The sequence below is a fragment of the Mirounga leonina genome, unplaced genomic scaffold (genome assembly GCF_011800145.1).
Source record: "Mirounga leonina isolate KUSES-001 unplaced genomic scaffold, KU_Mleo_1.0 Mir_197, whole genome shotgun sequence".
NCBI lineage: Eukaryota > Metazoa > Chordata > Mammalia > Carnivora > Phocidae > Mirounga > Mirounga leonina.
Genome location: NW_023270494.1, coordinates 977,371 through 1,001,181, shown reverse-complemented (window position 1 = coordinate 1,001,181; position 23,811 = coordinate 977,371). Strand labels below are relative to the sequence as shown.

Sequence of the window (23,811 nt, the reverse complement as noted above, 5' to 3'; positions counted from 1 at the left end):
CGCCGGGCCGGAGCCGGGCCCCGCGCGGCCTCCCCCGCCCCCGCGGCCCGGCGGCCTCGCGCAGGGTCCCCGCCGTCGGCGCGGCAGAAGCGGCCCGGCGCTAACGCTCTTTCTCCCTTCGGCAGCAGGCCAGCTGTGTGTCAGGGCCGGGGGGTGCAGAGTCAGGGCAGAATGAGGGATAGCCCGGCCCCCAGCTCGGCCTCCTCGCCCGTGACAGGTCTGTACTGCGCCCCTCACAGCAGTAGGTCAGACCTCTTCGTGCCGGGCACGGCCGGGGACTTCAGCCTGAGCGCCAGCCTGTCGGCCTGTACGCTGCTTTATGAGGTACCTCCCAGGACAGGGGCCCAGGAGCGAGCGAGCGAGCGAGCGAGCGCGGGGGGCGCCCCGAGGAGACCCCTTCCCGCCGCCGCCCGGGCCCTGGGGCCCCCGCTGCCGGCGCTCCCTGGGGCTCGGAGGAAGCTGCGTCAGGACGGCGGCCGGGGGCGCGAAGGGCTGCCGGCGTCCCCGGGCCGGGGGCCTCCCCGCTGCCTGCTGTCCGCCCCGGAGACCGGCGGGGGATATGGCGCCTGGGCGCTGCGCTCAGCAGCTGCTGGGCCTGCGAGGGGCGGCGTTGCACACGGGCGGGGCGGGGACGGGCGGGGACGGCAGGCGCTCCCGGACGGCATCCCGCCGGGACGTGGCACCGGGGCAGGCGCAAGTCGGGGCGCGGTGAGGGCTTCTCACCCTTCCTGGGCAGTCTGGTTCGAGTGCCAAGGTGCCCGCCTGTGTTGCAGGGGGCCGTGGAGCCCATGCAGATCGATGTGGACCCCCAGGAGGACCCGCAGAACGCACCCGACGTCAACTATGTGGTGGAGAACCCCACCCTGGTAAGGCACCCCCCGGCCGGGCCTGGGGCAGGCAGGAAGGGGCTAGGCCAGGCCCCCCACCCAGGCCGTGTTTTTCTCTGACCCAGAAACCTTTAGGCTCTTCCTTTAGGCCCCACTTGTCAGGAGGGGTGGTAGTCCAGCCGGAGACCGTGCACCCCACTTCTCTCCCACACACTAGAGCCCCGTGTGCGGCTTTTCTCAGACCGCGGACAGGTCTTTCTTGGGGCCCAGCCTACGGAGCACTGCTTCCTGACTGCTCCGCCTGGGGACTGGCAGTCACGAGAGGTCCCATCTGGCTCTGGCCATTCATCCCCTCAGCCCCCGGGGCAGAGCTCTACCCTGGAGGCCTCTGCGCTGGCCCACCCCAAGTGGCCTTTGCCAGCACTGACTGGATAGCGGTCTGTCTGGTGCCCGTATACCCAGTTGTTCTTGTTATCGGCATAGGGCCTCTCGGATACTGCAGGAGGGTCAGCATTTGGGTCCTGCTCCTGACTCACTTGCCAGGGCTTGGGATCTGGGGTCCCGCCTTGCACAGTCTCCATCCACTCCCCCCACCCCCACTTCAGGATCTGGAGCAGTACGCGGCCAGCTACAGTGGGCTAATGCGCATCGAACGACTGCAGTTCATTGCTGACCACTGCCCCCCGCTGCGGGTGGAGGCCCTGAAGATGGCCCTCTCCTTTGTGCAGAGGACCTTCAACGTGGACATGTATGAAGAGATCCACCGCAAGCTCTCGGAGGCCACCAGGTGAGACCGGGGGCTTGGCAGGAGGAGGCAGGGCCCTTGGTGGGAGCAGACACTAGGGGCTGGGTGTGGTGTGTCCCCCTTGCGTCTAGCCTGTGCGGGGGCCTTTCCTGTGCTCCTGTGACACCTGACACCATCCCCGTGTGGGCACTTAGTAGCATCATTGCCTCGATGTGGTGACCTGGCCTGCCTTGTTGAAAAGCCAGGAAGGGTGATAAATGGCAAAACGGGTTGGGTTCTCATCCAGTCTGCTCTGTGCTGTCTGCGTCGTCCTGGCTTTTCTCTGTGTGCACGTGACGTGTAGTTCTTTTGACGTCACGCAGAGTTTATGGAGACAGCACCTTGCTTTTCTTCTCTTGCCATGGCTGCATGCACGACCCTTTTCCCGTTGGGCGTCCACACCAGGCCGGGGTCCCCGTGTTCCTGTGCTGGCTGGGTGCTCACTTGGCAGGGGCCGGGCAGGGCCCCCCTGGCGGCACCCATCTGCCTGCACCTCGGCCCCTGATGGCCCAGGTACTCCCTCAGGGAGCTGCAGAATGCACCTGACACCATCCCCGAGAGTGGTGTGGAGCCGCCGCCCCTTGACACGGCCTGGGTGGAGGCCACGCGGAAGAAGGCCTTGCTGAAGCTGGAGAAGCTGGACACGGACCTGAAGAACTACAAGGGCAACTCCATCAAGGAGAGTATCAGGTGCTGCTCACGGGACACTGGGAGGCGGGCAGCGGGGCCCGCGGGGCCCTGGGTCTAGGTCCGCTCACGTCTGGGCCCACAGGCGCGGCCACGACGACCTTGGTGACCACTATCTGGACTGTGGGGACCTGAGCAACGCCCTCAAGTGTTACTCCCGGGCCCGGGACTACTGCACCAGCGCCAAGCATGTCATCAACATGTGCCTCAACGTCATCAAGGTGGGCCCTGCCTCGCCGGTCGGGAGGGGATGCAGGGCAGCGCTGCCCCTGAGCCAGGAGGGGGCGTCCCAGGCTGAATCCACCCCGCCCGCCCGCCCCCCAGGTCAGCGTCTACTTGCAGAACTGGTCCCACGTGCTGAGCTACGTCAGCAAGGCCGAGTCCACCCCGGAGATTGCCGAGGTAACGCTGGCTGCTCACCCTCTCTGCCTCCTCAGACCTCGTGTCAGGACTGTTGAGGCCCGGGCAGGCCTGGTCCAACCCGGTCTGCGCTTGTCCCTCTCAGGCTGGGGCAGGGCCCGGGGAAGGACCAGGATGTGGAGGCCAGGGGCTCACGTGTCCTGCTTTCTTTTGCAGCAGCGTGGGGAGCGGGACAGCCAGACCCAGGCGATCCTCACCAAGCTCAAGTGTGCTGCAGGTGGGGCCTTGGGGCGGCAGGCCGCCACAGCTGACCCCAGCCCCGGGGGTGGCCTGTGCGTGCCGGGGGTCGGGTCCTCACAGCCAGGGTGGTGGGCCTTCGTCACAGCCGAGGAAACGTCCGAGCCCTGCACCCATGGCCCCAGGGGGTGCCTGCCAGGCTCCGGTCCTGGGCGGGGAGGCCAGCATGCGGCCAGTGGTCGGGAGCTGAGGTGTGACTAACAGGTGGGCCCCGGAGTCCTTTGCAGGGGTAACCACCGCTGTGCACGGCTTCCCTGGGCCCTTGAGGAGAGTGCCCCGGTCAGTGCTCGCGGGGGTGGCCACAGTTTGACCAGACTCGCTGTCCCTGACGCCGAGGAGCAGCTGGGGTGGGAGAGGTGAGGGCGGCTCTGGCAGCTTCCTCTGGGCACCGGGCTTCATCCTGGCTGCCTCCCCCCACCCCCCCATAGGCCTGGCCGAGTTGGCCGCGCGCAAGTACAAGCAGGCTGCCAAGTGCTTCTTGCTGGCTTCATTCGATCACTGTGATTTCCCCGAGGTGAGAAACAGGAGGGTGTCTGGGGACGAGCCCTTGCTGGGAAGCAGGGGGAGGGCTTGTGGGTTAGGCTCTTTATTGAGGGGTATCCCCTCCGTGGAGTCCTGCAGATTCTTTGGGTGGGTGGTGGGCAGGGCAGGGATGAGCCAGCCTTGTGTCTGGGCTTGCTTCCTCCTTGGATTGTGTCTCGACTGTCAGTGACCCCGGGGGTCTGGACCCAACTCTTTCCTTTCAGCTGCTTTCTCCCAGCAACGTGGCTGTCTATGGTGGCCTGTGTGCCTTGGCCACTTTTGACCGGCAGGAGCTGCAGCGCAACGTCATCTCCAGCAGGTGGGTGGAGGGTGGGGTGCTCGCCCTGCAGCCTGCCCCCTCCCAGAAGCCTGAGGACTGGTGCTCTCTGGGCCTGTGGGGGGCTCCGGTTCCCCGCCTCCGGCCCTCAGGGCCTGTGGGCAGGCGCAGGGCCAGCTCTGAGGGTTATGCACCTGCAGCTCCTTCAAGTTGTTCTTGGAGCTGGAGCCGCAGGTTCGAGACATCATCTTCAAATTCTACGAGTCCAAGTACGCCTCGTGCCTAAAGATGCTGGATGAGATGAAGGTGAGGGACCTGCCTCCTCTGGTGGCGGGGGGGCCAAGGCGGGGGGCAGCGGTGCCTGACCAGGTCTCCTCACCAGGACAACCTGCTCTTGGACATGTACCTGGCCCCCCACGTCAGGACCCTGTACACCCAGATCCGCAACCGCGCCCTCATCCAGGTAGACGTGGGGGCACGGAGGCCAAGGCAGGGCACCGCGGGCGGGCCTGGGAGTCGCGGGAGGCCCACACGCCCTCTGCCCTGCAGTATTTCAGCCCCTACGTGTCAGCGGACATGCACAAGATGGCCGCAGCCTTCAACACCACCGTGGCGGCGCTGGAGGACGAGCTGACGCAGCTCATCCTGGAGGGGCTCATCAACGCCCGCATCGACTCCCACAGCAAGGTGGCCAGGCCCGGGTCCAGGCCGTGGGTGCAGGGAGGGGGCCCCTGCGCCCCGGTGAGCACCGCCGAGCCCCGTCCCTCCTGCCGCAGATCCTGTACGCCAGGGATGTGGATCAGCGCAGCACCACCTTTGAGAAGTCGCTGCTGATGGGGAAGGAGTTCCAGAGGCGGGCCAAAGCGACGATCCTGCGAGCAGCCGTGCTGCGCAATCAGGTTCACGTCAAGGTGAGGGCAGGGGCGGCCCGGGGGGCAGCAGCGGGGCGGGCACGCGCACGTCTCCTGGGCTGAGCAGCCGCATCTCCGCCCCAGTCCCCTCCCCGAGAAGGGAGCCAGGGGGAGCTGACGCCGGCCAACAGCCAGTCCCGAATGAGCACCAACATGTGAGGGCGCCCGTCGGCCTCCAGGACGGTCTGTGCGCCCCGCCCCTGCCCCGTGCCCCCACCCTCGGGCTCGGACACGCAGGCTCCCCATTGGTCGTGTGGCGCTTCTGGAGGTGCCCCCCGTGCAGACCCCCCCGCCGGGACATCCACGTCTGGCTTCTTGGGCTCCCTCCACCCTGTTGTGCCCGCTGCTCAGGGCCCTTCCTGGAAGGAGAGGCCTGCAGGACTCACCTGCCCCCCTTCCCCCTGCGCACGCCGGCGGCAGGGACTCCCAGCCTCCCTGTTCTTGTGTCATTTGGGGTTCTAGACCAGTTCAGTCTCAGTCCATTAAAGGGCAGCCTGAGAACACTCCCCCTGTGTCGTTCTTTCCTGCTAAGAGGGCTTCTGAGGCTCGTGTCCCTGAGGTTAGGCTTTGGGGTTGGGGCTCCCCACCCCTCGTGCAGGCGGGGAGGAGGCTGAGGCCAGCGCGCTGCCCTCCTTTAGGAAGGTTCCCGAGGCAGAGGGTTCCCACCCGTGGCTGTGTGTTTGGAGTCTTCACTGGCCCTGACTCCACCTTCCCAACTCAGCCTTGTTCCGATGTTGCGCTGGGCCTGGGGCCTTCACATACCGTCTCTGGCTCTCTAAACACGCATCATTTTTGAAAGGGTTTATTGTTCATTTTTGAACACACACGTTGCAAGGAGGGGGCAGGTCCAGCCTGGGAGCCTGCTCCCTGGTGCAGCATTTCCGGGCTCCCAGCGTAGGGCCGAGGGGAAGACCAGCTCATCCTTCTGTGTTGAGAGGCGGGAGATTCCCTGAGTAAAGGCATTTCCTTAAGTGGGACATGTTGAGGTCTCAGCAACAGTCCTGGGGCCTGGTGGGGCGGCGCGTCGGGCTCCAGCGGCCCCTCAGGCCAGGGCACTGCCCACAACCTCGGGAAGGCTGCCTGGCTCCCCAGATCCTGCTGGCTGAGGCTCCTGCAGCCGGGACTGGGCCCCCTTCCAGGCCAGAGACTTCTCCAGTTTGGTTTTAAAAAGCAATCCGTGACCTGGCGGAGGAAGAAGGAAGTGGGGCTCAGGAGGCTGAGGGTCCCACTGCCCTCTGGGGGCCGGGGATTGGGGGGGCTGCTGGTGGCAGCAGGTGCCCCTTACCTGGGCAGTCTGCAGCCTCTCTGAAAGCTCGCTTCTTGCAGCAGCCCCGGCACAGATTGAACACACATCTGTTTCCCTGAACACGGGCAAACCAGTGAGCCTGTGGCTGATGCCCCACCACCTGAGCAAGCGCCCCAAAGCGCAGGCCTGGCCAGGAGCACCAGGGGGCTACACCCCAGCCCAGGGCCTGCCTTCCATGCTGCGAGGGGCGGTCCTGAGGCGGGGAAGTAGCCCCCCTCCCTCGGGCTGCCCCCTCAACAGGCAGGGAAAGGACAGCCCCTGCAGGTCCTGGGCAGTGTCAGCGGGGACCACCCCGCCCACCGCCTCCTGGGCAGCATGGCCAGACTCACCTTTGGGTTTCCACACTGATCACACTTTGCGTATTTTGCTGAAAAAAGAACAGAAGCAGATGCTGGTTGAGCAGGTGAGCCTGTCCCCCACCTGCCATCTCCTACAGAGCCCCTGCCCACCGTGGCCAGCCTGAGGACACAGCACACAGACCCCCACCGCTCACCGGGTGTTTGCCACTAGAAGAGCCTTCTCAGAAGGGTGGCCCCAAAGGCCACCTCTGCCTTCGAGCAGTGGCCGAGGGAGCACGTGGCCGGCAGGGCCACAGCAGCCTGGCTCACGGCCGGCCCTTGCTACTGCCCTCCCACCTGCCCTGGGGAGCAGCTCCCGGGGCCCCAGCGGTGGGACCAGCTTACGCTTCAGCGAGGGATCGAAGGTCTTGTGGGGGTTCCTCAGCTGCTTCTTCTGCTTGTTCTTGGATAGCACGTCTGTGCCGCCCTCCTCCTCCTCCTCCAGGGCCCGCTTGCTGCGGGCACCCCCGTTCTCCTTGCTCCCTTCCCTGGGCCTGAAAGGGAAAGGCAGCGGGCAGAGCTTGGGGGCCCCCGCGAGAGGCGACCCGCTAGGGTGAGGACGTGCGTACAGCGCCCCAGCAGCTTGGCTCCTAGGCTGCTCAGGCCATGACTGGGCCTGAGTGGCCACACACGACAGCCCAGCCACAGCTGCAAGGACCCAGCGGGAACTCGGGGCTGTCCGCCGCTTGCCCCCAGGACAGATCCACCCAGGACCAGAAGCATTTAAGAGAATCACCTTATGGAAGAAAGACATAAAACCAAAGCACCCGCGGATGGGTGAGGGCAAAGCGGGCACCGCGGGACCCCCCACCGAGGCCGGAGAGAGCAGGCCAGGCTCCCGCTGCGGCAGCGGCGGAGCGCCCCTCCTCTGTGTGCACCCCGGCCCCCCAACCCCGGCCCGTGGGCTGGTGCAAAGCTCACCCTGGCCGTAAGTAGGGCTGGCAGATCCAGTGGAAGAAAGGCAAGCCGCCAGAGGGCTTCTCTCCCTCCTCCTGCCTGGATATATCCTCCTGCAAGAGCCCAGAGCGCCCCACGTCACGGAGCCCAGGCCCCCGCGCGCCACACGGCAGCCCCACCAGCCCCAACACCTGCCTGACACCGCAGCTTCAGCTCCTGGTTCACAGCCGCAACACCTTCCAGGGTCTTCACTTTGGCGAGCTCCTCCCGGAGCTGCTGATGCACCTGCAGCCTGAGACCGAGGCGCCGTTGCTGAGCCGGCCTCCCGCCCCGCTCCCCAGGCCGAGCCCTGCACCCTGCACCCTGCACACGCGCTCCGTCTCTTTCCTGACCCGGACCCGACTCGGTCGCAAGCTCTTCCGCTACACGCTTCCAGAAAGCTCCCTCTTAAATGCCCCAACGCCCCAGTTAGGGCTCAGGCCCCACGGCGTCTGCCTTGAGGAGCAACTCACGTGTGGTGCCACAGCTTGAAGAGGTGCGCCCGGACGTAGGACAGCGGGCAGCGGTGGCGCTGCACGATGTCCAGGTACTCCTCGGCCAGCTCCCACACGGCAGGGCTGCGGCCCTCAAACAGGGCGGGGTTGTGCAGGTTGCCCTCTGGGGGGTATCGGGGGGAGGAGGGCTCAAGGTGGCAGGCGCTCACGTCCCCGGAGGGACGGCCCCCCCCACCGTGTCCAGCCAAGGGCAGCCGCTGGCCCGAGCGCTCAGGCCCATCAGGCAGACGAGGCCGCTGAGTGAGGCCAGCACGGGGCCCGGGGCGTCACGACGGGGCCCAGCGCCTCTGAGGCCTACCCGCCGTGGTCCTGCCTCACCTGCACTCATGACCCCCTGGACTCCCGTGTCCTGGATGCAACGCTCCACGTCCCGCAGGCTCTGGATGTTCCCGTTGGCAAACACGGGGATGGCCACTGCCTTCCTGCCAGGAGCAGGCAGCAGACACTCAGGAGAGAGGGACCCTGTCCCTTCACTCCTGGGAACAGTGCTCCATCCCCCACGCCGCCGAGCAGGTGCTTCTCGTTCCCTGCCAGCCCGGGCCGCCGCGCCCCCCGCCACGCCCACTCACCGCACGGCCTTGATGTGCTCCCAGGACGCAGTGCCCGACAAGGGCCCCTTCTGCTCCTTGGTGCGCCCATGCACGGTCAGCAACTAGAACACAGTGGTGCACGGCTCCACCCTGCTCGTGGCCGCAGACCCCAAACCGAACCCTGGGCCTGGCTCACGCAGTGCCTGCCCCGCAGTCCCCTGGGTTGCAACTGGTGGGTTGCTGCCCGGGGCTGCCATGTCCCACGGATCCACCCAGCATGCAGAGCGGACAGGCCCAGCCCTGTTCATGGGCCGGTCTTCCTGGAAGTGGCAGCACCCCAGCTCCAAATGTGTCAGGGACAGGTGGGCGGGCACCAACCTGACCTTGAGGCTGGGGGCAGGTGGGAAAGGGCAGCTGAGGCCTGGCACCTCCCCCTGCCTAGTACCAGCCTCCCTCTTCAGAACATGTGGCTCACCCACCCTCACCAGGCCTCGCCTCGTGGTCACCATGATGCGATGCCGGTCCACCCTGGCAAGTCGGTGCCTCAAGGGGGCTCCTGGGGGCAAGGACCCCCTCCCCCCCAGTTCAGGGTGCAGGGGACACGAGGCAGGGGAGTAGCGCGCAGCCCTGAGAGCCCACAGGCCCCTCACCTGGCAGCCGGCTTTCTCCAGCATCTGGGCGTACTTCACGGTCTTGTCAATCTCCGGGAAGACTCGGATTTTGCACGTGACAGGGACAGAGAGTTTCTCGTGCGCCAGCAGAACTGCGGAAAAGGAGAGTCGGTTTCTGAGAAGCGTGGTGTTCACCTCAGGCAGGCCGTGGGGAACCCCTCCCTGCGCCAGCTCCCATCTGCCAGGGCGCTGCAGGGGCCGGGCCAGGGCCAGAACACCTGCCTCCAGCACCCGCCGTCCAGCTCCAAGTTTCACAGCCCCCTCCTGCAGCAGAGCGCACTGTGGCCAGGACACGCCGGCCACCGGCTCAGGGCTCCTTCACCAACCACGACCCTGCAGCACGCAGCCAACTCACTCATTCTCTGCAGCAGGTCCCACTCCTCCTGCAGGAAGGCACCGTAGTGACCTGCAAAAGACCAGCATGGCCCTCGGCACCCATTCTCCTCCCGCGTCTACCCAGGGCACGAGCCCCCTGCCAAGCCAGTCCCGAGGGGCAGCAGGAACAGTCACTGGGTTGAGCAGTTTCTCAGCATCACACGTGGGGGCTGTGTGCCCAGCTGCCGGAGCTCAAGGGCACCGAACGGAATGCCCAACCTGCACAGCGTCTGACCAACCAGCAACACCTCAGACTCAGTGAAGAACAAAGTCTCAGCCCCAGACGGGGTGGGAACGATCCTAACCCCTGAACTGCCCACTTAGCAGAGTACAGCCGCAGGGGGAGGGTGATGGGGGACCTCCTTCCTGCAAAGCGCGTTTACCCACAGGGAGCCCGATGGCTCCCCGGGCACCGAGGGGAGTGCCGAGCCTCTGAGAGCCAGCAGAACCCTGTCCCTCCAGAGAGAGGAGCAAAGAAAGGGCTGGGACGCCACCCGGAGCGGCGCCAGGCCCTCCCCTGGTTGCGTCCACACCCTGGCCTCTAGCCGGGCACCCTGCGGGTTCAGGGCCTTGCCCCCGCCCAAAGCAGTGCTCAAAACAGTGACCTGGAGCTGAACTCACCTCGCTTGGCTATCATCTGCGGGCAACCCAAATTCAGGTCGATGGCATCACAGTAATCCTGAGCCAGGAGAGCCGCCTGGACAAACACCTCTGGGTCATTGGCACAGAACTGGGAAAGATACAGGAGGTGCCATGAGCCCGAGCCAGGCCCTGGTACCTCAGCTCCCCAGACCCACAGGGGGTCCCCGGGGCTGACTGCAGGATGGCATCCTGTCCTCAACATTTACAGCAGGACATGTGCCCACACCACAAGGAGGGGGGATCACTGATTCACATTTGTCCCGACTGTGAACAGAAAGCGGGCATCACTGACTTTAGCTAGAGAACAGAGTGTTCTTTCTGATCATCTGGTAACGAGAGAACACGTGGCAGACAGCAGGCAGGCAATGGGGTGGGGGGGCTGCGAATCTTCCCCAGTGCCCAAGGCATCCCCTCATCCAAACTGAGCCAGCTCCCGGGGAAGGGATAAATCTCTGGGAGACCAGCAGCAGGAGCCCCTGGCAATCTGCTGCTTCATCACAGCAACCCCCCCCAACCGGGAAGCTGTTTCTGGAAAGATGCCCCACCTGGTGTTCCCGGCCAGGCCCCTGCCCACCTGCACAATGAGAGGCCGGTCCTCGGGGCACACTTCGCAGTACAGGTTCTCCTTCCGATAGTTGGCATCGCGGACGAAGACCTGGGCGTGTAGCATGGGGGTGTAGCAGAGCTGGGCCCCGTGTCGGCGGCTCAGCAGCCTCCAGGCCAGCTCACTCTGGTCCACCATGGGCGCCACCACGTGGCGAGCCCCGCCCAGGGTGCGGCTCCAGAACTCGAAGCCCTGCAGCTTTGGCATCGCCTCCACACTGAAGGGGGAGACCAAGGGCTCAGCCACCGGTGGCCGCAGCGGCGGGGCGTCCACGCAAGCGTAGGATCGAAGCCAGAGGACGCGCTACCCTCCTCGAGGCCGCTCCAGGGCAGCCTGATGGCCGCAGACACGAACATCAGGGTAACACCTGCTGCAGGCCCAGAACCATCACCTTCCAGTGGAGGCTGTCAGCCCTTGCTCCCTAGCGAGCCAAGGAAAGAGGGAATGCGCCATCCTAGTCCCGCTCACGCTGCGGCTCCGTCTCCCTTGGGACACCTCGGTCAGGGAGGACCGCCCTGCCCACCTCCCGTGCACAGGAGACGTCTGCACACTCTCCCCTGGCTTGTCTTACCGGTGCTGGCCAGATGCCCCCGCTGGACCCGCCCGTCCCTATGGGCGACTAGCCGGCGGTGGCCCTGCTGCCTTCCCCGGCGGAACCCCGCAGAGGCAGCGGGCCCGCAGGGGCAGTCCCCGGAGGGGCGCGCACCGCGCTCTGCGATCACCGAGCAGTGTCACGGGCCTGGCCACTGACCGAGCGCGCACCTGGGGGCCTGGCACTTCCGGAGACCCTGAGGTCCCACGGGAAAGTCCCCGAAGCGGCCGGGGCACGAGCGCGCGGGGCGCTGTCACCGTCGCTGTCGCCTCGCGCTGGCGGGGCCGCCGGGCCGGACCCACAGGACACCCACCTGTGCCCAGGCCCGGGCTCCTCCCGGACCGCCGCCGGGCCTCTGGGAGCCAGGGCGCGGCGGGGGCTCCCTCGGTGACCGCAGGCCGCCACGCCGGGGCCGCCGCCCGGCCCAGGGCTCCGCGCCGAGGCCGCCGGAAGGTGCCTCCGCCAGGGCGGTCCGGGCGGCCCGCGGTGCGGCGGGAAACGCGTCCCCGGGAAACCGCGCCCGGCCGCGGAGGTGCCCCGCCCCGCGAGGTCGGAGGTCAGAGGCCAGAGGCCAGAGGTCGGCCGGGCCCCGCCACAGCGCGCTCGGGCGGGGTAGGGTGACGCGTCGACCGCGGGCGCCGAGGCCCGGCCCGGCCGGCGCCCGCTTTCCACTCTGAGCTCCCGCCTCTGTCTCCTAAAAGGGCCGCCAGTGCCCCCCCCACCGCCTCGGCCCAGCACTCAGAAGCCTCAGGGAGCCCCCCCCACAGGCCGGAAGTGCTGCTGTCCGCGAGGCCACACCCCTGCACTTCCGGGGCCCGGCCAGGCCCTGCGGCGCGCAAGGCTAACCCGCTTGAAAGTGAGCGCGCACGCGCAGAGCTCTCCCCGCCGCGGGGAGTGGCGCAGGCGCACCCGGGAGTTCGGGGTCGTCGGGGCAGGAGCGACCAGCAGGAGTAGCTGCGATGGCGGGCTTGTCTCCTGGCGTTGCCCGAAGCCCGTTCCCCTTTCCTGAAGGAGCCTTTTGGTCTCCCCTTCCCCCTGCTCAGCGAGGCACCCGACCCCCTGCCTCTGCCTGCTGCGCGAGCCCCTGCTCGGCGCCTCGGAGTGCACGCGCCCTTGGTTTAATTAGCAGGCCCCTGCGAACGAACCCGACAGGGTGGAGGGACGGAAGCTAGGCATTCCATCCTTAGATATTGCAGCATCTTCAAAGGACAAGGATTAAAAGATGAAAAATATCAAACATGAGAGATATGTTAACACACTTGAAAAATAACCACCATACCAAATATCTCTCCTGTGTCTGCCAGGGGAGCCAGTGCTGGAATGCAGCTGGCCTGAGCTGAGAGGTGCTGTAAGTGTGAAACACACCAGATTTCAGAGGCTTAGAAAAAAGAGAAGTGTAGGCATTCATAATTTCAAAAATATTGGCTACCTGTTGAAATGATACTATTTCTTATATTGACTTAGATTAAATACATTATTAAAAAGAATGCCATGGGGGCGCCTGGGTGGCTCAGTCGTTAAGCGACTGCCTTCGGCTCAGGTCATGATCCCAGGGTCCTGGGATTGAGCCCCACATCAGGCTTCCTGCTCAGCTGGAAGCCTGCTTCCCCTCTCCCTCTGACCGCCTGCTGCTTGTGCTGTCTCTCTCTCTCTCTCTCTCAAATAAATAACTCAAGTCTTAAAAAAGGAAAAAAGTAAGAACAGTGGCAGTCTGTGGAGTTTCAGGAGGGGGCTACTTTCCTTTCCTCCCACCCTGTGGTAATTTCACCAGAGTCAGGCAGGCCTCCAGGACCTGACACTGGGGGTGCTGGCCTGATCAGAAAGCCCCACAGGGTGTTTGTCGGGAAAGTTGCCATCATGGTGGCAGACAGCTAGCCGGAGACCCACACCTCAGCTGCCGGAGGCCTTGAGACTGGTTGAAGCAAAGACAGTCCAGCCGGAAATTGAACAAGGAAATTCAGTCAATAAAAGAGCCGCAGTTGGGCCTTGACAGCCCCCAGCTGTCCCCGGTAGCCTGCAAGGCTGTGTCTGTGCTCAGGAGGGACCAAGCCTGTAAACTCAGCTCTGTACTCTTCTTCGGCCACATATGAGGCTTTGCACAAGCAAAAGGAAAAACCACGGCTGAACTGTAAGCTGCTTGAACTTTGAATGCATCCCCAACCTACACACACAACGTCAGCAAAGGACGGAGTCCTTACTTGTTCAAGATACTTAAGCATAACCTCTAACCAGTAATTGACTGTCATTAAACTATACTGACCCAGGGAAGCTTAGGAAACCAGACTTACGTATTAAAAATAATTAAAAAAAGAATCTAGCAGGAGGGCACCTGGCTGGGTCCATCGGTAGAGCTTGTGACTCTTGATCACACTGGGCATGGAGGCTACTTAAAAAACAAACAAACACGGGGCACCTGGGTGGCTCAGTCGTTAAGCGTCTGCCTTCGGCTCAGGTCATGATCCCAGGTCCTGGGATCGAGCCCCGCATGGGGCTCCCTGCGCCGCAGGAAGCCTGCTTCTCCCTCTCCCACTCCCCCTGCTTGTGTTCCCTCTCTCGCTGTCTCTCTCTCTGTCAAATAAATAAATAAAATCTTTAAAAAACAAACAAACAAACAAACAAACAAGAAACCTAGTAGAGATCCCAGTGGCCACACACTGCAGAGGGGACAGACTCGAATTCACCATCCAGGCGCAGTACTAAGTAAACCAACACCAGTACCAATAACAACACTAAGTCGGGCAGAGGGCAGGGGTCAGAACCCAGAGTTTCTATAGCACATCATCTAAAATGCCCAGTATTCAGTTAAAAAATATTCTTTAAAGATTATTTATTTTAGGGGGCGCCTGGGTGGCTCAGTCGGTTAAGTGTCTGCTTTTGGCTCAGGTTATGATCCCAGGGTCCTGGGATCGAGTCCCGAGTTGAGCTCCCTGCTCAGTGGGGAGCCTGCTTCTCCCTCTTCCTCTGTCCCTCCCCCTGCTGTGCTCTCTGTCAAATAAATTTTTTTAAAAATAGTATTTATTTTAGAGAGAGCACATGAGCGAGAGTTGCGGGGGAAGGAGCAGAAGGGGAAAGAGAGAGAGGGAGGAGGGGCGGAGGCAGAGGGAGAAGCAGACCCTGCTGAGGAGGGAGCCTGTCGTGGGGCTCGATCCCAGGACCCTGGGATCATGACCTGAGCCGAAGGCAGACGCTTAACAACTGAGCCACCCAGATGCCCTAACAGCACACTTCTAAGTGATCAACGGGTCAAAGAAGAAATCACAAGGGACATTTTACAAAAAAATTTCTGAAAAAATGACTGAAAATGGCAACACAACATATCACAGTTTACAGGACGCAGCTAGAAACTCCATCTTGAGAAAACAGTTTTCAGATCAATAATCTAAACTTCCACCTTAAGAAACTATTAAAAAAGCAAACTAAGCCAAAGCAAGCAGAATAATGGACATGATAAAAATTAGAGCAGAAAAGAAAAATGAATAGAAAACAGAAAAGCAATAGTGAAAACAATGAAACCAAAGCCTGGTTTCTTGTGAAAGAGTCAACAAAACTGAGACACCTTCAGCTAGATGGACGGAGAGAGACTAGAGAAGACACAGGTCAGAAAATCAGGACATCATTGTGGACCCCAAGAAGATAAGGAGGGACGGGGGTGCTGAGACGCCCGATGGGATAGCATGGTGGTCTTTTTAAATCTCCCATGAAGTAAAGGCCCATGCCCAGATGGCTTGGGTGAGTTCTAGGAAAGATCTAAAAATCAATACCAATCCTCCACAGACGCTGCTAAAATAGTAGAGGAGAGAACATGGTCCGACCGGTTCTGTGAGGCAAGGATCCTCCTGACATCCTCCTGACATCCAACCAGACAAAGGTCTCGCGGGGAAAGAAAACTGCACTCTGATGTGCTTCACCAGCATGAACATCCATGAGCATTAGCAAACTCCAGAACGTATAGAGAGAATCATACACCATGACCAAGTGGCATTTACCCCAGGAAAGCAAAGTCCATCTACCGCCCGAAATCAGTTAACCTACTATACCATCTATTAATAGAATGAAGTACCAAAAACTGATGACGACCTCAATAGATCCAGAAGAGGCATGTGACAAAATCCAACACGTACTCATGATTACAAAAAAAAAAAAAAGAGAAGAAAGAAAAAGCCTTCAATAAACTAGGAATAGAGGGAGGGACTTCCTCAAACTGATAAAAAGTACCCACAAAAAATCCTGCAACTAGGGGTGCCTGGGTGGTTCCATAGGTGAATGTCTGCCTTTGGCTCAGGGTCCTGGGATCGAGTCCCGGGTTGGGCTCCCTGCTCTGGCGGAAGCCTGCTTCTCCCTCTGCCCCGCCCCCAGCTTGTGCTCGCCCTCAAATAAATAAATAAATAAATTCATTAAAAAAAATCGTGCAACTAACAGCAAGCACAGAGGCGAGAGCCTGGAGGCTTTTCCCTCTGATCAGGAGCAAGGCGAGGGGCCTGCCACCTCTCTTGCTCGAAAGTTGCCCCAACGGGATGCCTGGGTGGCTCAGTCGGTTAAGCGGCTGCCTTCGGCCCGGGTCATGATCCCAGGGTCCTGGAATCGAGTCCCACATCGGGCTTGTTGCTCAGCAGGGAGCCTGCTTCTCCCTCTCTCTCCCTCTGCTTGTTCTCTGTCAAATAAATAAAATCTTAAAAAATAAAAGAAAGTTGCCCCAACTATAAGCATTTTAGATAAAACATCGGGAAATACCTTTGGTGCCCAGGGCTGGATGAACAACAGCTGCACGGGACGCGAAGTCATGATGTTTGAGCCGCACGGCACTAAGATGGGAAGCCTTTGCTGTGTGAGCTGGGGGGACAGCATGTTTGTGGACCCAATAACAGAGGCCTCGCGTCCTCAAGATGCTGCCGCCGGCCAGAGCCCAGCGCCCCTGGGAGGAGTTGGAATCCACAGGAAGCAACAAAGAGAACCGATAAAGGTAACGATATAATTCCGAAAGACGTTATAGATGCGTTTGCCTTCTCCTCTCTGTCCATGACGGATTTCACACCAGTCGTGGAAAACAGGGGGATGGAGCGCACCTGCGCACAGCGGCCTGGAGCGGCGGGTGGGCGCAGGGTCCCCGGGGCGAGGGCGAGGGCACCGGGCGCAGCTCCAGCCCACAGGGACGCAAGGAGGGCACGGGACATCAGAAGGTAGAGCCGACCCACCGATGTGCCCTCCGTTCTTCTCCTGGTGATTTTAGTGACGGAGCGACCCCCCCCTCCTTTGCTCCTGACATTGGTGATGTGATCATCTGCAGGAAACGGGCAAACGCCTAAAAACACAGGCTGCCAAAACCGACCCCGGGACAGGACCTGCTGCAAGTGGGGGGCAGCATCCGGATGCCTGGCACGTTCACAAGGGACAGACCGCTCGTCCGCGCCTGGCCCGGCTCTCAAGGACAGTCTCTGGAGATGCAGACAATTGCACTCACGCGAGGAGCTGGCATGGCGGCTCAGAGGGTGGGGCGGCTCGGTGCCCCCGCGGCAGGTGCTCCCAGGAGACATTCTGTCTTGGTTGTGGTGGTGGTTTTACGGATTTGCCTAGAACAACACACACACACAAATGTGTGTAGAGTTGCCGACATGTCAGAAGTCCCAGGCGTCGTCCCAGGGGCCCCTTCCCGGCATCTGTGCGGCTCTGTGGAGAAACACGTTATCACGGGGGGGCAGGGGCAGGGGACAGAGGGTCTCCTGTACACCTGTTTGCCACTTTCTGTAAATCTATCTACGTGTATATTTTTAAAGGTTCGTTAAAAGGAACATTCACGATGGCCAAGACATCGTGCAACCTCGGGGTCCATCAACCTCGGGGTCCATCAACGGATGATGAATGGGTAAAGAAAATGTGACATGGAATATTATTCAGCCAAAAAAGGAAGGAAATCCTGCCGTTTGCCACCACATGCATGGACCTTGGGGACCCTGTGCTTCGTGAAAGGAGTCAGACAAATACGGAGTATCTCACTCGCGTGTGGAATCTAACCCGAGCTCGTAGAAATGGGGAGCAGAGTGGAGGAGGGCTGGGGGGCCTGTGGGACGTGGGTCAAAGAGTATGGCGCAGGCTCCCGGCGGGAGGCGAGTTAGTCCAGGGAGCGGAGGGACTGCGCGGGGACTGCAGGTGACCACACTGTGCCGCATAATTGACAGCCGCTAAGAGAGGGCACCTTCCCGTTCTCGCCACAGTGACGACAAACACCACCTGGAAATCCAGTGAGGTGGAGGGTGCGTGAGCCCCCTGGCGGGACACTTCGCCCACGCGTGCCCGTCAAACCACCCGCCACATGTCCTCACCTCACCCGGCGCGGGAGGTCAATTTGATCTCAGGTTTAAAAAGAAAAAACTGGGCGCCTGGGGGGCTCAGCTGGTGAAGCGTCTGCTTTGGGCTCAGGGGGTGACCTCAGGGTCCTGGGATCGAGTCCCACGTGGGGCTCTCTGCTCAGCGGGGAGCCTGCTTCTCCCTCTGCTCCTATGTGCTTTCTCTGTCTCTCTCAAATAACTAAAATAAAATAAAAAAAGAAATGGAAGCAACCATAAGTGTGAGGGTGCATTTCTGGATTCTCCGTTCTCTGTTAATCTATATGTCTGTCTTTACCCCAACACCACACTGTTTGAATTACGATAACTTCAGTCTTGAAATCAAGGGTTTAATTCCTCCAACTCTGTACTTTTTCTGTTCCATCCATTTTAGATTCTTTGCATTCCCACATACATTTTAGAATCAGCTTGTCAAAGTCCTACGTTAAACGAGAAGCTTGCTGGGACTCGGGTTAGGGTCACTCCGAATTTACAGGTGGACTGGGGAGGACAGAGGCGGGAGCGGCGCGGGGTCTTTGGGGCCGTGACGGCGCCCGTGGACCAGGCTCACCCCAACTTCCCTCCCCGTGTGTGTCCTGTTGCAGCTTTTCTTCTGAAGCTGCTGTAAATGGCGTCATTCGTCCTCGTATCATTGCTTCCCGGTATGTGATGTGCTTTTCTTTTTTTTCTCAGGGTCAAGATTTTCTCTGTATCTTTGGTTTACAGCGGTTTGTTTATGTTACGTCTGACTGGTTTTACGGGTATGTATCATGTTTGGGCTTCGCTGAGCTGCTTCTCTTTACAGAGCAAGATATTTTAGCAAGTGTTTGGCCAATTATTTCTTCATTCTCTCTGCCCTGTTCTCACCGCGCCTAGCCGACCTCCCTCCTGACTGCTTCTTCCTTGGCGCCAAGTGCCCTGTGCTTTGCTCCAAATTAAGTCTGCCACTTGGGGGGCGCCTGTTCCTACGCCCCGCCTGGAGCACTGCTGGGGACGGGGAGGGGACAGGTCACTCCGAGTGACCGTCCAGCTTCGCAAATGGGGCACCAGGCAGCCTCCTCCAGGGCCTGGCAGCTCTGTAAGCGCGCTGGGGGTGGGGGCCCCCGGCGCTCAGCCCCCCGGCCCGGGGGGGATGTTCTGGGATGACGTGGGCTGCCCTGTCCGGAGCAGAGTGGGGCCGGGGGCGCGTCGGGACTTGGCAGATTTGCCGGCACAAACGCCCCCCCTGCGCCCTCGGTGCGGATTCAGAGACTGCGGTTGACTTGCTCCAGACTCTGCCCGGTTACGGCGAGTTCGCGGAGCTGCCGGCCGCCATCCGCACGCGTGGACCTGCCACCGTCGCGGGCCTGGGCTCTGGTGGCGTCCCCGGGTCTGGGCGCGGCCTTGCGCCCCCCGCCCCGCCCGGCCCTGGGGCCCGGCGCCCGCCCTCCCCCGCCCCGGCCGCCGACTGAGCGGGGGCCGGGCTCCAGCCCCCCGTGGAGGGGCCGGGCTCCCTGGCCCCTCGGGCTGTGTCCCCCGCGGCTACAGCCGCAAGGTCAGGGTGGTGAGCGGTCCTGCGCGCGGGTCGCGGCCCGCGGAGGGCGCCCCGCTCGCTCCTGGGCGCCAGCCTCATCCATGTGCACTGCGCTCAGATTCACTTCTTTCTCTGTGTGTCCAGTTTTAATTTTGTCCCCATCTGTGTAGATTTAAGTTTACTCTTTGAACACACAAGGTCCTGAGCGGTTCCCAAAGTCAAAACTCCTGCAAGGTTTGTTCAGAGAGATGTCCCTTTTGCCTCAACCCCCCCCACCCCAGGCTCCTCGCTCTTTCTGCGGAAATGAGCATCGATGCACACGTGTGCGTCGTGACTCCTCCAGCGCCAGGAAGCCCGCTTCTCCCTCTCCCGCTCCCCCTGCTTGGGTTCCCTCTCTCGCTGTGTCTCTCTCTGTCAAATAAATAAACGAAATCTTAAAACACACACACACACACACACACACACACACTGCCTCTCCCCCCACTTCGTACCCAGCCCTGGAGCTCCGGGCGGCCTTCCTGGCGAGAAGCGGGCCCGGGAGCTGCTCGGGCGTCCCCCACCTCTCCTGCCCTTTACCTGCTCGCTGGTACTTTGCAATGTCACACAACGCTGCAGTGAGCATGCTTGTGCCCGTGTGGCCGCAGGTCGCTGTGCCCCGGAATAAATTCCAAGACGGGCGTGCAAAGGTGGTTCCCCCCAGGGGCTCGTGCCCTTGCCTGAGCTCCCAGCAGCGCCTGGAGCCCATGTCCCCACAGCCCATGCCCGCGGGTCCGGACTGAGAGCTCAGCGTGACTGTGGTCCGCCTTCCTCCTACAGTGAGAGAAGTCAGGGGTCTTACCTACCATATGCTGGGGTCTCACTGACTTTTGGTTCATACACACCTTTCTAACAGCTTTATGGAGGCACAGTGAGCAATGACACATTCATACGCCAGTGAAACTATCACAACCAAAAAAAGAAAGTATTTGTGACCCCCCAATGTTGCCTCCTGCCCCCCCAGCCCCCTGTCCATGGAAAGCACTGATCTATTTTCTGTCGCTAGAGATTACCTTGCCTTTCTAGGATTTTACAGACATGGACTCATGCAGCGCGGACTCCTCTGGTCTGGGGTTTCCGCTCTGCATAAGCCTCTCGCGACCAACCACGCCGCCGCGTGCATCCTTCGTCTGTTGCGCGTCGCTGCTGAGTGGCTTCCACAGCCCAGACGGACCACAATCCGCCCGTCTGTTCACTTGGGATGGATGTCTCCATGTTCGCAGCTTTGGGCTACAAAAAAGTCTGTGGACAAGTCTTCATGTGGACACAGACTGTTTCTCTTGGGTAAATACCTAGGAATGGAATGGCCGGGTCACACAGTAGGTGCACATTTCACTTTTTAAGAAACTGCCAAAATATTCCAGTGCGGTGCACCGTTTCTCGTTTCTGCTAGTGACACAGGAAAGTTCCAGTTGCTCCACATCCTCCAACACGTAATATTCTTCTTTTTTTAAAAGATTTTATTTTATTTTATTTTTATTTTTTTAAGATTTTATTTATTTATTTGACAGAGAGACACAGCGAGAGAGGGAACACAAGCAGGGGGAGTGGGAGAGGGAGAAGCAGGCTTCCTGGCAGAGCAGGGAGCCCGATGTGGGGCTCAATCCCAGGACCCTGGGACCATGACCTGAGCCGAAGGCAGACCCTTAACGACTGAGCCACCCAGGAGCCCCTATTTTATTTTTTAAAAGATCTTATTTATTCATATGAGAGAGTGTGAGTGAGAGAGAGCATAAGCTGGGGGACCTGCAGAGGGAAAGGGAGAAGCAGACCCCACTGAGCAAGGAGCCCGATTCGGGATTCGATCCCAGTACCTGGGATCATGACCTGAGCTGAAGGCAGATGCTTCACCGACTGAGCCACCCAGGCGCCCCCCTCATTGTATTCTTAATTTTCATTTCCTTATGAAATGTATGTCTGTTCCTAATGTCTTTCACATCTTTTGCCCATTTAAAATTTTTAAACAAATTTTTAGAAAGATTTTATTTTTAAGTCATCTCTACATGCAGCGTGGGTCTTGAACTTACAACCCCGATATCAAGAGTCACATGCTCTTCCAACTGAGCCAACTGGCACCCTCTTTTGCCCATTTTTAAAAATTGTTTGTTTTCTTTTTGTTGAATTTTGAGAGTTCTTTACATATTCTGGACACAAATCCTTGGTCAGAAACTTTCCAGGGGTCTGTGACTTATTTTTCATTTTTTGAACAGTGTCTTTCTTTTCTTTTTTTTTTTTCTTAATTTTTTTTTTTAAAGATTTATTTACTTATTTTAGAGAGAGAGAGAGTGGGGGAGGGTCAGAGGGAGAAGCAGACTCCCTGCTGAGCACGGAGCCCGACGTGGGACTCAATCCCGGGACTCCAGGATCATGACCTGAGCTGAAGGCAGTCGCCTAACCAACTGAGCCACCCAGGCGCCCCGAACAGTGTCTTTCAAAGAGTAGAAATGGGGGCGCCTGGGTGGTCAGTCAGTTGAGCAACCGACTCTTGATCTCGGTTCAGGTCTTGATCTTAGGGTTGTGAGTTCAAGCCCTGTGTTGGGCTCCGTGCTTGGCGTGGAGACTGCTTAAAAGGAAAAAAAAAAAAAAAAAGAGTAGAAATGGTCAAGCTTTGATAAAATCTAATTTAACAATTTATTCTCTTATCAATCATGTTTCTGGTGTCCTAGTTAAGAAACGTTTGTCGAACCTGAGTTCACAAACATTTTATCCTATATTTACTTCAAAAAGTTTTATAGTTTTAAAGATTTTATCTATTTGAAAGAGAGAGAGAATGAGAGGGAGAGAGCATGAGAGGGGGGAGGGTCAGAGGGAGAAGCAGACTCCCGGCCGAGTAGGGAGCCCAATGTGGGACTCAATCCAGGGACTCCAGGATCATGACCTGAGCCAAAGGCAGTCACTTAACCAACTGAGTCACCCAGGTGCCCCAAAAAGTTTTATAGTTTTAAAAGTTATGTTTAAGTCTATGATCCATTTTGAGTTATTTTTGTATGTGTTGTGCTATGGATCTAAGGTCTCTTTTCTTTCTTACTTTTTTTTTTTTTTGCATGTGGATATCCAATTATTCCAGAACCATTTATTGAAAATTAGCTGTCCATACATGTGTGAGTCTATTTCTTGGCTCATTATTTTGTTCCATTGATCTACTTGTGTATCTTGATGTTAATAAACACACTGTCTTAATTATTGCAGCCTTGTCATAAATCTTGAAAAATCTTGGAATCAGGCAACGTAACTTCTCCAGCTTTGTTGCTCTGTATCAAATTGCATTGGCACCGATTTCAGAGTCGGCTTGTCGATTCCTACAGAAAGCCTGTTGGGATTTTGATCGAGACAGTATGAAATGTATGGGTCAGGGGGCACCTGGCCTGCTCTGTCAGTAGCACGTGGGACTCCTGGTCTCTGGGTCATGAGTTTGAGCCCCACGTAGGGTACAGAGATTGCTTAAAGTTAAAATCTTAAAAAAAAATCTATAGGTCATTTTGGGGAGAATTTACACTTTAACATTGAGTTTTCTAACCCACGAGCACAGCACATCTCCCTCCTCGCTCCTTTCATCCCATTCAGCAAAGGATGGTCTCAGCAGGGCCTTGCACACCTTTCATCACACTCATCCCTAACTCTCTCTTCTTGGAGGGGCACTGCTCTGACTGGTGTTGACTTGTTAACATCAGCGTCTGCCGTTCATTCCTTGTGCGTGATTCTGTGACTGGGCTCAGCACGCCGACCTCTCCTGCAGTCTTCCCACACTCACGGCTTACATCTAGCAGGTTTCTGTGGGTTCTGTCAGCTTCTGAGCAAGGGCTGACCATGTTGCCTGCGACCAGGGGTGGTTGGATTTCTTCTCGTCTGTACGCCTTTACCTCCGTTCTGTGACTTGCTGGCTAGAACTTCCAACGCGGTGCTGACTGGACGTGGCGGGACTGTGAGTCTCTGCCTCGTCCCTGGTTGCAGCTGGTGCGTCTGCCCTTCTGCCATTAGGGGCGACGGCAGCGGCATTTTGCAGGGACGTCTTTACCGGGTGGAGGAAGTCTCCCATCTCTGGCTGGCTGAGAGCTGGCCCCACAAATGGGTGTTAGGTTCTGTGCATCTGTGTTCAGCAGAAGCTGTTTTCTGCATCCAAAGAGATGATCCGTTTTGGCCATTAATCAGGTGAATTACAGAGACTGATTTTTTCAAGGTCGAACCAGCCTTGCATTCCTAGGATAAGCTCCATTTGGTCATGATGTGTTACCCTTTAAAATATGATTCTGCATGCTAAAATTCTGTGTTGATTTTTTGCATGTATGACCACGATGGATACTGGTAGCTTTCCTGTAACATCGGGTTTGGGTATCAAAGGAATGCTGGCCTCATAGAAGAGCTGTACATTACTCCCTTGCTGCGGAGTGAATTGTGTCCCCCGATATTCATGTGGGAGCCCTAATCCCCAAAGTGACCGTATCTGCAGATGGGGCCGATAAGGAGGTGTTAAAGGTAAAATGAGGTCCTAAAGGCGGGCCCCTCATCTGTTAGGGCCGGCGTCCTTACAAGAAGAGGAAGAGACACCAGGACTTGTGTGGTTGCTCTCTGCCATGTGAGGACAACAAAAAGGCAGCAGCCTATGAGCCAGGAGGATAGCTCTCCCCAGGAACTGAATTGGCAGGAACCTCGATCGTGGATTTCCCAGCTGTGAGAAAATAAATTTCAGTCTATAGTGTCGTGTTTTGGCAGCATGAGCAGACAAATACGTCCCCAGATATTTCATGCAAACTGAATCCTTTTGAACTGC

At 59.2% G+C, this 23,811-nt stretch overlaps 2 protein-coding genes across 3 annotated transcripts in view; one reads left to right on the top strand and one right to left on the bottom strand.

Moving 5' to 3' along the window:
- Window positions 1-5,171, top strand: part of GPS1 (G protein pathway suppressor 1) — a 5,697-nt gene extending 526 nt beyond the window's left edge. Inside the window, 15 exon segments of the mRNA XM_035025734.1 lie at window positions 126-160; window positions 162-324; window positions 774-866; window positions 1,433-1,614; window positions 2,137-2,301; window positions 2,384-2,519; window positions 2,623-2,700; window positions 2,875-2,935; window positions 3,384-3,469; window positions 3,702-3,796; window positions 3,955-4,060; window positions 4,137-4,217; window positions 4,304-4,441; window positions 4,531-4,665; window positions 4,750-5,171. Coding sequence (XP_034881625.1) covers window positions 126-160; window positions 162-324; window positions 774-866; window positions 1,433-1,614; window positions 2,137-2,301; window positions 2,384-2,519; window positions 2,623-2,700; window positions 2,875-2,935; window positions 3,384-3,469; window positions 3,702-3,796; window positions 3,955-4,060; window positions 4,137-4,217; window positions 4,304-4,441; window positions 4,531-4,665; window positions 4,750-4,824 — 1,629 coding nt within the window. The 3' untranslated portion in view covers window positions 4,825-5,171.
- Window positions 5,172-5,451: 280 nt separating this feature from the next.
- Window positions 5,452-11,866, bottom strand: DUS1L (dihydrouridine synthase 1 like). 2 transcript variants are annotated; one of them, XM_035025737.1, is made up of 14 exons: window positions 11,488-11,866; window positions 10,553-10,799; window positions 9,958-10,066; window positions 9,317-9,367; window positions 8,941-9,053; window positions 8,330-8,412; window positions 8,079-8,182; window positions 7,719-7,863; window positions 7,402-7,498; window positions 7,231-7,319; window positions 6,655-6,803; window positions 6,301-6,338; window positions 5,951-6,018; window positions 5,452-5,847 (listed from the first exon to the last, which is right to left on the bottom strand). In XM_035025737.1, the coding sequence occupies exons 2-14, from the start codon at window positions 10,787-10,789 to the stop codon at window positions 5,829-5,831; spliced, it is 1,302 nt and encodes a 433-aa protein (XP_034881628.1). In that variant the 5' UTR covers window positions 10,790-10,799; window positions 11,488-11,866; the 3' UTR covers window positions 5,452-5,828. The 2 variants fall into 2 exon arrangements, with proteins under 2 accessions (XP_034881628.1, XP_034881627.1); XM_035025736.1 differs by having other exon boundaries at window positions 5,951-6,026; window positions 11,488-11,860.
- Window positions 11,867-23,811: the final 11,945 nt, after the last annotated feature.